General features: G+C 44.7%; 1 protein-coding gene across 3 annotated transcripts in view; it reads left to right on the top strand.

The window, feature by feature from the left end:
• UBXN8 (UBX domain protein 8) overlaps positions 1–15,370 on the top strand; it is a 235,495-nt gene that overhangs the window by 204,377 nt on the left and 15,748 nt on the right. For all 3 annotated transcript variants that reach the window (XM_069235637.1, XM_069235628.1, XM_069235642.1), the window contains 2 exons: positions 7,143–7,184; positions 14,326–14,400. In XM_069235637.1, the coding sequence (XP_069091738.1) occupies positions 7,143–7,184; positions 14,326–14,400 (117 nt within the window). The remainder of the gene's footprint in view (positions 1–7,142; positions 7,185–14,325; positions 14,401–15,370) is intronic.

Below are 15,370 nucleotides of genomic sequence, written 5' to 3'. Positions count from 1 at the left end.
GGCACCTGCAGACTGGATGTGAATTCATCAAATTAATATGGCGTCTGCGTGTTTGCGCAGGGCAGTAACATTCTAGGATGGGTCCTCTGACCTAAAATGCAAACATTCATCAAAAGACTTTATAAATTAGATTTGCAGGTAGGTAATTAGGGTGTTTGGTATATGAAAATGGCAGGCTGCAGTAAAGATCCCCATATTCCTCTGGAAACCAGTAACTTCCCCACTTGTGATTGGAAAGTCATGATTTATTCATGCAAGACTTGGGAAGCAGACCTTTCTCTGTGAATACATTTAGAATGTGGTGGTGTTCAGTGCTTTATATGGGCTGGTACTCACAGGTACTGAGTACCGGCACTTCTGATTTTTTTTCTTTGTGAGTACAGGAACTTTTCCAGAACTTAGGAGAGTACCTGTACTCACTTGGGCATTTCTGGTTTTAGGCAAAACTGTCACCTGAGCAGGCATGGTGCACACTATCATGACCATTTACCTGTGAGAAGTCACCAATTTTAAGCATGACACGTGACGTCACCTTCGATGCTGCAAAGTGGAAGAAAAGAAGGGAATCCCTTTGATGGGAGCCATTCTCCATGGCACCCAAATCCTCAGAAAATAGAGGACTGCACATTTCTAAGCAAGTCCCAGTGGGGGATACCGAATAGGATTGTCAGAGGCCATCACCAGGCAGCCATCATTAGCCAAGACCAGATTGGCAACAAGACTCCTTCCTTCGAGAGCCAGAAAGGAACGATTGTGTCAGGAATGTAACCTTGCTCAAATGTGATTCCAGAACATGTGGGATCAGGGCATTAAGGGGCTTTGAAATGGTCCAGTCTGGGTCCTGTATTCATGTCCATTGCATGTGGCCTCCACTTGGTAGCAATGCCGGCCTTTGTCCAAAACTGGAAGTGAGGAATGAACGTTTAAAGGGAAAAAGGGAACAAGAAACTTAACGAAGGGAACAGTGGCTGACTAGAGCTGCCACCATTGTTAGAAAGAAAATACCGGCCATGTCTACATCTTTGATTCTGCCAAAAGCATGGAGGTGAAAAATAATTCTTGTAAAATGGTCAGGGTTGTTGTATAACATGGCAATGATCTCCCGGTTTGCTTTGTTAGTAGTCATTCTGAAACATTTTAGACAGCCTTCAGAGACATGTTCCTGATTTCTTCATCTAGTTGTGGGTTTAGGGTTGTCTCAGAAGGAAAAAATACCAGGGTTCACTGGTTTTCCCAATATTTTTACTGGCCTGCACCTAAAAATACAAGAAAAAAACTGCCTCCTTGGCTGTGGTGCATGGGAATGGCTCATGTTTTCTTTGAGTGAAATAAGGAGAATAGGTCCAATCCTTCTGGTGTGGTGAGATCAGGAGACTGGCACCCATTCTAGTCAGTAACCTACTCAGTGAACTGCTCTGCCACTTCGTAGCTCCTCCAGCATGTGAAGCCCTTCTGTCCTCTGAACCCTGAACTCTGTCAGGAGTTCGAAGCCCTCCTCCACCCGCAGGCTTTTGCCTGCGTCTCATCCCTGGTCTCTAGTGGGAGAACTCTGCTCTTCTGCTAGGCTGCCGTTTGCCTCTTTTTCTCTTTTTTCCTCTTTTGACTCTTTTTACTCTGTGTGCTGTTCTTTTGTGTTCTGTTTCCTTTTGTATTCCTTTTTGTGTCTTTCCCTTTCTGCGCTTACTCTCTCTCCCTTGTTTTCTTCCCTCACTCTGCTCTCTCTCTTCACTCTTGCTCTCCCCCACCGCTGCTGCCCCTGCAGTCCCGCCCCCTCCTCTCTCTCGCGCTCGATCCCGGGTGCTACTGCCCCTGCGGCCCCACCCCCTTTTTCCGCAAAGTTTTCTGCTCCCGCCCCGCCCGCCTCCCTGCTGTCCTCTCCTCCTATCCCCCCTCCCTACTTAATGGTGGCCGCTGTACCTGTCCGCGACCAGTGCCAAGATCCCTGGTCCTGCCACCCACCCGCCACCTCTACACAGCAGCTGAACTCATCGCACTCAACCCAGGACGCAACAACAACTGCAAGCAAGCAGCTCCAGGCAACACACACGGTGTCCCTTCAGCTGCTTCCGCTGCTATCAAACCTGCACCACCACCAAGACCCGGGACCCAGCACAACCCACCCGCAACAACTCCCCGAAACCCCTGAAGTGCATCCTCCTCAACGTCCGCTCCCTCCATAAACACACCACCGAAATCTGGGACCTCCTTGACAGCACCACCCCGGACATCGCATTCCTCACCGAGATCTGGAAGAACAACACCTCTGGCCCAGACATCACCATCGCCATCCCCCAGGGATACAAGATCACCCGGAAAGATCGACCCAGCCGCCCTGGGGGGGGGGGGGGAATCGCTGTCATCCACAGGTCCAACCTCCGTCTGAACACACACTCCGAAGTCTCCAAAGAAGCCACAAACCTGATTGAACACCTCCACTGCAAGCTCTACACCAGCCCGACATCCACCATCAGGGGAACCATCATCTAACGCCCTCCACTGCCCCCCTCCCCGCGGACCTTGCACACCTTTTGCTGGCTCCATCACAGACTTCAGCTCCGCACAAGCCATCGCAGCCACCAACTACACCCTGCTGGGAGACCTCAGCTTCCACCTTGAGAATCTACAAAAACCCCAACACTGCATCCCTCCTAGACAACCTCCACAACATAGGACTCCGACAGATCGTGACAGAGCCAACATCCACTGCAGGACACACCCTCAATTCCATCTTCACTACAGGAACCTCCGCTACCTTCAGCCACACCACGGAACTCCCATGGACAGATCACTGATGCACCCACTTCACCTTCAGCACACCCACCATCACATAGAAACTGGACAAGAATAAGTGATGTACATGCTCACCACTGCCCTCGCTATCGCCGCCTCCACCATTGCATGCAACCATGACCCAAACACTGCAGCATGCACCTTCCACAACTGGATCACCGACTGTGCCAACACCATAGGCCCCCTCAAAAAGAACAACAACACCCACACAAAGAGAGCCAGCTGGTTCACCCCCAAACTCCGGGAATTGAAACGGACCTGTCACCACCTCGAGAAAATCTGGAGAAACACCAAATCCCGAGAAGCCCACAGCAACTTCAGAGCTGCCACCACTGCACACCACCAACTCATCAGAAGCACCAGAAAGAGGGCTATCCAAGACAGGATCTTCTCACAAGCACACAACAGCAAGGCACTCCTCAGCATCATCAAGGAGTTCGACCAACCCAACAGTGAAACAACAGACATCCCACCCTTACAGCACCTATGCGACAGACTCAACACCTGCTTCCAACACAAAATCAAGACCCTCTACAACAGTTTCAAGAAGGACAACCCACACGCAGAACCCCCCTTCCAAACCCCGATACCAACAAACCTACAATCTCCGCCTGGACACCCTTCTCCACCCAAGATGCATTGAAAACCATGAAATCCATACACTCCGGGGCCCCAACGGACCCGTGCCCCCATCACGTCTTCAACAGAGCTGCAGACACCATCGCCCCCAAAGCTCCGCTTCACCATCAACTGCTCACTAGGTGCCGCCACCTTCCCCGATGACTGGAAATACGCCAAGATCAACCCCCTCCTCAAGAAACGATCCGCTGAGGCCACCGACCTCAGAAACTTCAGTTCCATCTCCTGCAAAAGTCATTAAAAAAGCAGTCAATAGCCAACTCACCATGTTTTTAGAAAGCCACAACATCCTTAACATCTCCCAGTCAGGATTCCGGTCATACCACAGCACCGAAACAGCCCTCCTGTGCGCAACAGATGACATCCGCTCCCTACTGGACAAGGGAGAGACAGCAGCACTCATCCTACTTGACCTCTCGGCAGCTTTCGACACTCCCTGATAAGAAGACTCAACGAAGCCGGCATCAGAGACGAGGCCCTCGACTGGATCCAATCCTTCCCCTCCGGCAGAATGCAACAAGTGAGACTCGCCACCTTCCTCACAGAACCCACACCCACCACCTGCGGAGTGCCCCAAGGATCCTCCCTCAGCCCCACGGTGATCAACTTCTTCATGGCCCGGCTAGCCACCATCGTCAGAAGCTATGGAATAAACAACATCTCCTACGCCAACGACACCCAGCTCACCCCCTCCCTCTCCAATGAACCAGACAAGGCCAGACACAACTTCCATGAAGGCATGAAAGCAGTTGCCAACTGGATGAGAGACAGCTGCCTTCAACTCAACACAAACAAGACTGAAGTACTTATACTGGGCCCTCAACCCAATGCATGGAACGACTCCTGGTGGCCACCCAACCTCGGAAACCTGCCCGCCCCCACCAGGTAAGCCTGCAACCTCGGAATCGTCCTGGACCTCGACCTCAGCATGAACCATCAGATCAACTCAGTCACCTCCACCTGCTTTCGCACCCTGCACCTCCTATGCAAGACCTTCAAATGGATCCCCCTCGAACATAGAAAGACCATCACACATGCACTCATCACCAGCAGACTGGACTATGGCAACGCACTCTACACCGGAATCAACAAAAAAAACTCACCCTCAAATTGCAAAACATCCAGAACGCTGCTGCCATATTGATCCTCGACCTACCCCAACACTGCCACATCTCGCAGCACCTATGTACACTGCACTGGCTCCCCATAGAGAAAATAATCACTTTCAGGATCCTCACCTACTCACACAAAGCACTCCACAACACTGGACCAACCTTCCTTAACCAGCGACTCAACTTTCACGTACCCCACAGGGCTCTACGCTCAGCCCAGCTCTCGCTTACAGAAATACCCCACATCAGGAAAGCCAGAACAGGGGGACAAGGCTTTTTTAATCCACCTCTGATACACGCTACACTCTACCCCCCCACCCCACCTCCCCACCACCCCAGTGCCTTGAGACCCGAATGGGTGAGTAGCTGCGCTTTATAAACACTGATTGATTGAATGATTCTCTCTGGTGCAGTGAAATCAAACGGACTAGCTCCCATCCTCCCTGGTACAGTGTGATCAGGTGATTTTTTTTTTTGTCTTCCTGGTCTAGTGAGATGAGGAGACTGGCTTTTATTCTGCCTGGTGCAGAAGGATGCTCACCTTAGCAAGGTCAGCAGTTTCTGCTGAGATTAAAGTGTGATGTGTAGATATCCTATTTGAATCCTCAAATATGTTTTAGCAGTTATTCTCTCCACGGTCGATACAGTAAATACCAGTTTTGAATGATTGATATGAATGTTATAATGTACGGTTTTATGAGTTTGGTGGATGTGCTACATAAATTACAGATTTTTGTTTTAGCATATGGAGAGGTCCTTCCTTTGTCACACGCTCGCGGAGTAAAAAAAAAAAACACAGGTGCTGTGGGTTAAGCAGAGAACTGACATGCTGTATCCCGTGAAACATTCAGGGGGTGTTGGCGCTGCGCAGGTCTACGATAGCGCCTGAGATATCTGCTTAGCATGGCACTACACGCACATAGCTAAAATCTACCGAATGCCTGCGATACTTGATGGACCACCACGTTCCAAAAAGAGATAAAAAGTTATTTCATCACAGTGACTGTAAATCTCAAAGATATAGATTAAGAATAGTAAAGAGCACTGCCTTCAGGTTGAAACCAGTCAGATAAAGTCAGCAGATGGGGCCTCTGATCTCGGATATGCAGTCTCACAGCAATCTGTATGTTTGTGGAAACGGTGTGTGGCACAATACTTGGGCCTCTCCAAAAATGAATAAAAAGCCATCTGATAGGTAAACTCAGGGCTACCATCTGAAGTAAGCCGTGCCAGTTTGCCCATTCCTAATGCCAACCCACATTTGTGCATATTTTTGTTTGTTTTATTTTCTTTCTGAGGAAATTTAGGACTGCTTAAAAATGGTGAATCATTTGGATCATCATTTCTGTAATCACTAGTGTCCTGTTAAATTGCGGGGGTCTGTATTGTATCTCAAGGCTCCATGGAGTGGTGTTCTACCCCGCCGTAAAGTGCTTCAACGCCTCAGCAGGTCTAGTGAGCGCTAAATACATACACAGCACTGTGTCCTGACCGTATAATACTGTAAGGTAATCCATTTTAGTGATGAAGTCTTTACTTAGCTTTCATATTTTAGTTATCTTGTATTCCTAAAGAGTATTCGATATTTTCTGATGTGCTTTTTTAGGTTCTTCAAGACATGACTCTTGAATAGCTCGAACTGTGAACTAGGTTGCCTCTAGGTGTCTGGGAGGGTTGAGGGCTTACATTTGTGTTCATGGTGGGGTAAGATTTAATAGCTTCGGACTTTAGGATGAAGATAGTGTGAGCATCTCATTGTACCTGCCACTGGGAGACAAAGATACACAACCAATCCTTGGCCTCTCAGCAGAGTGCACAGTGCGATAGTTCCATATTTGACAATTTTAATGACGATTATATATGTAAGTGTGTGAAGGGTAATGCAGTTGATGAAATATTGACAAAAATGGTGTGTTTAGAGGTAAGACGAGAGTGAATTTGCACTTGTTTGTGGGTGTGGAAGGGGATGTGAAGCAAGGATGCAGAAGGACAGAGTAAAGACATAGATCATGTGAGAGATGGAGGATTTCAGAAGGAGAAAAGGGTGTAACTGTCGACCAGTAAAAAGGGCAGAATGGTATTGATTGACACATTCCAAAGACCTCTACTCATCCAGGCTTAACTAACGTGTAATCCAGACTTACATTTCCAGAACTGAAACATTTTCAATTTTAAATAGTTATAACAAAATTAAACTTCCCACATTAGTCAAAATTGTACAAAGTATCAAAATTCAAATGATTTTTATGTGCCATTTATATAGAGGCAATCTGCACATACATTAAATATGAATGGTATCCTTTTGTGCATATAAGTGCAACAAGAATACTCCAAAGATCGTATAAATATCTGTATCATGCACACTAAGACATTCTGAATCCTATTAAATGTTTTTACCTTAGCTCCGCCCCCTAGCCACACATTCTGGCCTGCAAGTAGCCAGCAGCCTAATTTGGTGAATACTTTTGGTGAATACTTGCACCTATATTTTTCCATTTAAAGCACTGGTGGTGCTGTGAGGACAACTACTGCTGTGTGTGTGATTTGGATTTGTGTTGCCGTGTACCGCTTCTCTTCACATGCCATTCTCTTCATTGACAGGTGCTTTCTTTACCCGAAGAACCCGAAGAAACGGAGGAAGGGGTAAGAGTGCGTTTCAGAAAAGGGGGTGTTTTATTTAGCGGCTTCTGTTGCCTCGAGGCAAGATGTGCATTGTGCATTGGTTGTATCTGGGACCTCCGGCTCCAGTTAGTACTTGGTGGCAAATAAGTGCCCGACTAGATTCGCTTTTTTCCCGTGGTGTGCTAACTTTAAGCATTTACAATTTGGAGTCCTCCCCCCCCCCCTTAACTACAAAGCAGATGTGGTTTCATTTCTAGGTCAACACAGGTTTCTGATGTAGTCACTTGTGAAAACTGAGCGCAGCTGATTACCTTATCAGAGGCAAATTAACTCACTTTCATGAGAATCTGACTATTATTGTAGAGCGGTCCTTCCTGCACAGTGCACCACGCTATTGTTAGGAGAGGGGATGACAACAAGATGAGTCTGAAAGATATCTGTATTCCTTATTGTCGTTTTGTTGGCGACGCTCGCATTTTTTTTGCCTGCTGAAATAAAAGCAACTATTTCGAATAACTCCAGTAAAGTATTGCAGGCTGCATTTTTATATTTGCCTTATTGAATGCTGCTTGAGCATTCGTGGCGATTGTTTTTTTGCATATATCACAACAAGGGACTGTGGGTACGTACGTGAAATTGTTGGCTTGTTAATTGGAGAAGCATGAGAGATTTCAAGCGCTGTTTCTAGCTATTGCACCATACTAACGTTGAACCTAATATTTGTGGTGCTTGTAAAAACAAAACCTAGCCTTTCAAAAACCACTGGAGAAGAGGAATTTGCTGGGACAGGCTGCATGCTGTAGTACTGACTGACTAACACATCCTCAGTATCGAAGTGGTTGGAAGGTCTTCCATCGACTAACAGATCCTTAGTTTCGAAGTGATTAGGAAGTCTTCCTGAATTACCTACCTGAATTGCCCATTAAATCACTTTTTTTGCACGGGAACGGTACATGACTACAGGAAAATGCCAGTAGATGGTAATGAAAATGAGAGATAGGCAGAAGAAACTAACTTTTATTCCTAAAAATAGGGAAAACGAAATAAGTGTAATTGTGACCAGTGTAAACACCAAATATATATATTGTTGTGTAGAAGCAACCTGTGTAATAACCTAAGCAAGATAAATACTGCTTCATTCACTGATTAAATGTATGCGCCAGCCACTATGCCGGGTTTGCCTCAGGTAAAGCTCTTACATCAGATTTTCCAAAAGCCTTAACCCAAGCTCAAATTGTAACTACTGTGATCTTGACCCTAATTCTTTACAAGGGCCGGCTGCCTGTTATGGGTGCATAGTGGAGTTTGGGACTGATATTGAGCCATCTCTGATCAGACCACCTAGAATCACTCTATCCTCACATTTTCTACAGGAAGTATTCATTAACATTCGCTCCCTGAGCAAGCATGCTCAGAAAGTACATGACTAAATAATTGACAACCAGCCTGGATGTTCTGTTCATTAGGGAGACCTGACTAATGCCATAGGCAAACCCTGACATTGCGATTGCTCTTCCTCCAGGGTTCACAAATGTACGTCTAGATAGAGAGGAATGCTGTGGAGGCAGCACAGCGATCATCTTTAGGATTGTTTGCAATGTAATCCTTTAGATATCAATCCTCTTATAGGAGCTGAGAATTTAGTCTTTTGCCTCACAATCCTTCTTTGTCAATTGGAGAATGCTTGCTTTATCGCCTTCCCCACACACACACCCTTGTCCTGGATTGACATTCCTCTCAACGCTAGGCGATGCACTCGCCTCTCCCCAAGTCCAGTTTGTCAACTTCATGGCTTAGGGTGATTTTAACTTCAATTTTGATAACTCTGCCAAATCTGATGTCTGTAATCTGATAGATACCCCGAAGATATTAGGACTCATCCAAAGGGTTACTGCTGTCACCCATAGGCTGGGTCACACCCTGGACGAGATTTTTTCAAACCATCTCAAGCTTTGTGTTGAAAGCCATATCCCTCAATCCTGGACAGATCACATAATTTTATTTAAATTAGCTGGTACCACCCACAATATACAAAAATTTCAGAAAGAGATAAGCCTGGAAATCAGCAAGTGGGGAGGTATAAGATCTAGCCCCTACTTAATCCCTAGTCTTTTTAGCATTGCCCCGATTTCAACTGAGAAACTTGAGGAGGATCTAGAGTCATTTAATAAATTGATTCAAAACTCTGTCAGTATTAGCCCCTGTCATGCTTTCCAAGAATGGCCGCTCAAAAATTTCAGCGCCTTGGTTTTACCCAGCACTAGCTGAGTCTAGGGGCCATTGTAAATCATTAAAACAGAAATGGCGCCTGATCTATAAACAAGATAATCTCGATCTAGTCATGGCTCCCGTAAAAATGTATCATAGACTGATAAAGGAAGCAAAAAAAGGCACTGTGCCTTAAAAATTTAAGAGGCTAGGTTTGACTCAAAAATTATTTTTAATGTCACAAAAATATTCTTGCAACCGAATGCAATAGCTAGGAATATCCTCCCTTCCCGGACTCTTTGTAATCGTATCTCAGATTTTTTTGGGATAAGATTTCCACCATCCAACAAGGCCTCAGTTCTACTCCAAGCATTGACTTATCAAATGTCCCATCCATTGAGGTTAGCAATACCTCCCTAAAGTAGGAGTCCAACCCAATTTAAGAGATAGCTTTAATTCGTTACTCCCAGATGATTCTCTCATTTAAGTCAGGATCTTCACTCGATCCTTGTCCTCCAGTAATTTTGCATGCAGCCATTGATGTGGTAAATCCCAACATTAACCTCATTATAAATACCAAACTAAAAAAGTGACAGTTTCCAATGAATGGAAATTGGCGATTGTTAAACCTTTACAAAATAAGGCCCATATTTATACTTTTTAGCGCCGCATTTGCGCCGCTTTTTGACTCAAAAACGGTGCAAACTTACAAAATACAATTGTATTTTGCAAGTTTGCACCACTTTTGCGTCAAAAAAGGACACAAATGCGGTGCTAAAAAAGTATAAATATGGGCCTAAAACTTTGGCGAACCATATCACTCTGTCCAATCTAAGGCACATCACCCTCCTTCCTATGTTAAGTAAAATCCTGGAAAAAATTGTCAATCAACAGCTCATGTCTTTTCTTGACAATTTCAACTCTGCATTTCTGACCATCTGGTTTTAGGCCTAATCATTCAACTGAATCAGCACTTCTCGAGGTCTCAGAATCTATAAAAATGTCTTTGAACTAAGGAAACAATGGAGTGCTGATACTGTTAGACTTTATCTGCTGCATTTGGTACCATTTCACACGCCATCTTACCGCAGTGGATCTGGGATGTCTGAATATGGTAGTACTTTAACCTGGTTAAAATCTTTCTTGACTAATGGAAGACAATCAGTATCACTTGGACAATTTTTTCTCTAGCAAAAAAACTTTAGGATGGATGTGCCTCAGGGTTCTTCTTTAAGCCCAGCCCTGTTTAACATTTATATGACTCCACTTATGTCTCTTAATTGCCTTTTATGCAATTGACACGGTCATATGCCGATGACACTCAGTTGATACTGTCTCTCGACAAATCAAAATCAGAAATCAAAAACAGAAATTAATCTGCGGTCCTGCTTAGCTGATATTGTTCAGTGGATATGAGACTCTCACCTCAAATGTAACTCTGAACAAACTAAAACAGTTTTGTTTGGGAGGTTTAATTGTGTTCCCCCGTACAGTGGTAGCCAAGTATGGCTCCTCCTCCTCCATCCACTGTAAGTGTTGCAAAAAATCTGGGGGTCAAATTTGACACCAAACTTTCTTTCGTGCCGCAAGCCTCAGCTGTAGCAGGGATGGGTTTTGACCTCATAAAAGCACTGAGAAAATTCTTCTATCTTTTACCTTTAGTGGCTAGGAAAATGGTGGCTCTTGTACTTATTTCCTCAAGACTGGATTATTTTAATCGTCTCTATGTTTACAGTATCAAATGTCTTATCCATAAACTGCAGATGGTACAGAATGCAGCAGCTAGGCTGGTTCTACAAATCCCCAGTAGGAGCTCTGCATCAGGTGCTCTTCGTTCTTTGTACTGGCTTCCGATTCGTAAACTGATTCTTTTTAATTTACTTCTGCTCATCTGTAGAGCATCTAAACAACAGGCCCCAAATTACTTAGTGACCGGTTTTGCCATTTCTTGCTTCAGCGTACCTTAAGATCATCCTCAGAGTATCTTTTGAGACCTCCCTCTTTCTGACTAAAATCTCATAGTGTAAAGTCTTTTGCAGTTCTAGTGTCTAAAGCTTGGAACCTTCTTCCTCATAGCGTTTCATTGAACCTGAAGCAAATTTTAAAAAGGAGTTCAAAACTTGGTTATTTCAAGTTTCAGACTCAATGTGCTATTCGTTCATTTAGGAGCGCCTGCTTACCTATCTGCGTCTGTAGCAGTTTTTTTTTTGTTTTGCAAGCACCAGAATGCTCCTTTGAGTGACAGCTGCGCTCTACAAACACTCATCATTCATAAACACGGGCCATATAGCCCTTCTGCTTCAAATGGCACATGTCCAATTATTTATGCCTCACAGCTAAAAGGATTTTGCAGCCTGAGCACTTTCATGCATGGACATAGAGAAGGAAGGATGTCCTTCCTGGGTCCTGTAAACATGGAAGCTACACACAAATAGTTTGCCTGGCTCAAAAATCACTTAAATGCATTCCAAAGAGAATTAGCTGGCCTTTTTTGTGTTTTACAATGTTCTTGTGTTCTGTTTTACATGGGAGTAGTTAATCTCATCCTGTTTTTCGCATTAGTCTGATAGTTCTAAATTTCTCAATAGTACTAGACGTACCTCCTACTGCACATCACCCTGTGGCTCCAGCAGAACGTTCCCCTGTACTCCCTAACTGATACACCACAGCCCCTTCAACTGAACATTACCCACAGCTCCTCCGAGGTACTTCACTTGGTGACCCCTCAGGGAACAGCTCCAACTATTGAGGCAAATTGCTGATTGCTCCCACAAAGCAAATAGCCCAGCGCTGCGTATTGCACATAAGCCTGTGCTTTCCATCACCATTGTCATGTCCAGGTTCAGGCAACACACATACGACAGGCGTTCTTTATTCCTTATCTCTCCCTATACTAATAAAGTGAATACCCTACAACTGGGGTGCTAGCCTCCATCCTGTATTCACAACCTGTCCTTTTTCCCAACTGCCCTTTGTTTGCCTCCACTTCTGTGTCTGTTGACTACATTCGGAAGGTTGAGTCACCTTTCAGCTGGTGTACTGACATCTCAACCCGAGGAGACTATGTAGAATAATACCTCCCATTTGACCACCATGTGCTTCCCTGAAGCAGTTCACACTGTGTTCCTCTTCTCTTCATGCGGTATCCCCCTTCTCCTCATTGCCCTGTATCCGAGCTGGCAAGTGTTGTGTGTAACAAGTGTCATGCTTCATCCTCTGGCATCTCCTCTTTGGGCCTGCACTGCATTGCCCAACGGGCCCCCGAGGGGGCTCTTTGTCTGAGGCCTTTTGAGCATGAGATGCCTATGTGAGGTGTAGGGTGGAGGGGCTGTAGATGCATATTGATGTAATGTGAATAGTGGATCGAAAATATCTAAGATACCCAATTAAATGTAATTGGCGGGTTCTCTTGTTGTGGTTAAAAGTAGTGGGTGGCTGAATATGGAAGTAGTGGCCCCATCCAGCTAATAAGTTATTGTGTGTAAAGGTCGACATGTTTCTTGCCATAAGTGTCGCTATCAATCTGGGCTATTCTTCAGGACCGAAAAACTAAAACCTAATCTACTTGTGTTGGGGGAGAATAGGTGTAGCCTTAACAAGGAGTACCCCATTTACATAAACCTACATTCTCACAGTAAAGTATACCTTGGGATGTCTAAAACCCTACTTAGAAAAAAGCACAAGGACAAACAATGAAAATGACACAGGTTGATAAAAGTACATTAGGGATTTTCAGTAATCACACCCATAATGAATACAAATAGTATAATTCACGCTGTTGTGGAAACACGCATAGCTGTGTAGGTGCAGAGTAGCATGACAAGCACAAGCACACATCAGAACAAGAAGGTGACACACAGATTAAGTGATGCAGCGACTACAGCATACATACAGTACCACTTGACTAATGTCTGCAAATTGCTGCAGTGCTTACCTAAGTACAGTAAGCTACTGACCCCTTGGGTGATGGCAGAGACCACACTAGATGTGGAACAAAACTGAAGAAGATATGTTAAGTTATGCCCAAAGTACTCCTTAAATGCAGAAGTATTACAGGGCAGTGACCGATAATGCTCAATTTCCAGCGTGCTGTAATTATCAGAGGCAGTGGCCAGTGGGCAAGTGTCAAGGGTGCAGGCCGCACAATGCGCTATGGATGAAGTCATTCCATAGGAGAAGGCAGCGGGCGGAGAGCGGGCTGAACAGGTGACTGCCGCGCAGGTGCTGTGAAGCCCTGTGGTCAATGGCTGAATGCTTGAGTCTCTTGGAAGGCATGTCTGGATCAGCCGCCATCTTGGAACGGCAAAAGAGTTGCTGATTCATAATGTACCTCATAAAGGCTCGGGCCATAACTACACTAAAAACATTTACTCAAAAGGGCACTTAGATTAAATTAGCACTTATTCACAAAAGTTGCCGGTACCGAATCCCAATGTGTAGTGGGTGATGTAATGCCAAAGGAAATAGTGTGGCCAGTGGTGGTATGCTCTGGTCTCCTGAAAGGGACGTCTAGAGCAGCCGCCATCTTGCAATGGCGCCAAGGTTGCTGATTCCAGGAATGGCCACGAGGGCAGGCATAATCACCCCCAAAGCCCCAAGAAGTATATTACATATCTAATTGTATTACAATAAAAAGATTTTGACTGGCGTTAGGCCTGAAAAGGACTCAGCTCTGGGGCAGACCCATAAAACTTAAGGTGTTATAAGAGTATCATGTTAGAAATTAACAAGCAATCAAGATGTGTGCTGATCTGTAGGCAGAGTTCATCCAGTATAGTCATCACAGGTTTTAGGATTGTAGTCTACCCATCTCTGAAAGTGTTTGTAATTTCTATGAGGCTTTAGGGAAACTAGGTTTTATATGCTGTGACCGAGTAATTTGGATAAGGCTGCATGACTAAACATTTTAGCAAACTAGAATTTCTTCTGTGACTGTAACTACTTTGATTTCCAGGCAGTTACCATTGCTCTGCGGTGCCCTAGTGGACGCGTCTTCAGGAGAAGGTTTCTCAAGACATGCAACTCTCAAGTAAGTACTGTACAGGATGAACCTCTGAAGTGCTTATATCGGTTTACTTGCTGAGGGTCGGAAGCTAGAATGATGCATCATAAAATTGGGGGAGAACTGAATCAAGCACTGCTGTCAATAGTTTATTAGATTTGAACATGTACTTAGAAACAAAGACTAATTCCGGTAGCTATACCTAGATTCCATATTTAAGATCTGCACTTTCTTGATTCTACGAAGAAGTCATTAATGGCTTCTCATGAGTGTGAGCTCAATATGCAGGTCTCACTCATCACTCAGAATTATCCACAGGTCACAGAGCAATTTTGGACCCTCAGACTAAAACATAGTGCCTTTTTTGGCTTTTTGAGAAATCAAGGACATACCACCCATGACACGTTCTCTTCTTGCCTAGCTTTCCGTAGATTGTAATAGGAAACCCTGGAAATTGTTAAAATAGTGTTCATAACCCTTACTCGTATGAAAAGCTATGCTCTGCACTTACTTTTTTAGCTGCTTTAAGTCCCGAGCTTCTTGATCAGAAGGGACTGCTGTGAAAACTGAAGTTTTTGACAGCTCCATCATAAGTAGCAGCTGCTCAAAATTTGAAAAATTCTGCATGCCACTTACCCTTTCTGATTAAGGAGCTCCGCGATATGTGTGTTTTTTTGTTCAGCAGAACTACGCGTTGCCCTACTTTGATCTTAAAAAGTAGTTGCATACTCTTCTATTTTTATTGCCACTAAGCCTTATACTCCTTTTGTTACCGAGTGGTAGTGTTTACAGAAGTATATTATAATCATAAAATATCAAAACGTGTTTTAAACAGTACGTGTTTTAAACAGTACGTCATACCTCCATTTTCCGCTGTCTCGTAGCGCTGTAAATAGCAGATTGCTACCCATTGCAGCTCCTTCTCATTTATTGATATTGGAAGGCTTAATTGGACTAGCCTCAGGTAAGGCCTTCTGCGTAATGAAGGTCTAGGGGA

This window comes from Pleurodeles waltl, chromosome 1_2 (genome assembly GCF_031143425.1).
Source record: "Pleurodeles waltl isolate 20211129_DDA chromosome 1_2, aPleWal1.hap1.20221129, whole genome shotgun sequence".
Lineage (NCBI taxonomy): Eukaryota > Metazoa > Chordata > Amphibia > Caudata > Salamandridae > Pleurodeles > Pleurodeles waltl.
Note: the sequence above shows the minus strand (reverse complement) of the source record. Positions and strands in the feature narration are given on the sequence as shown.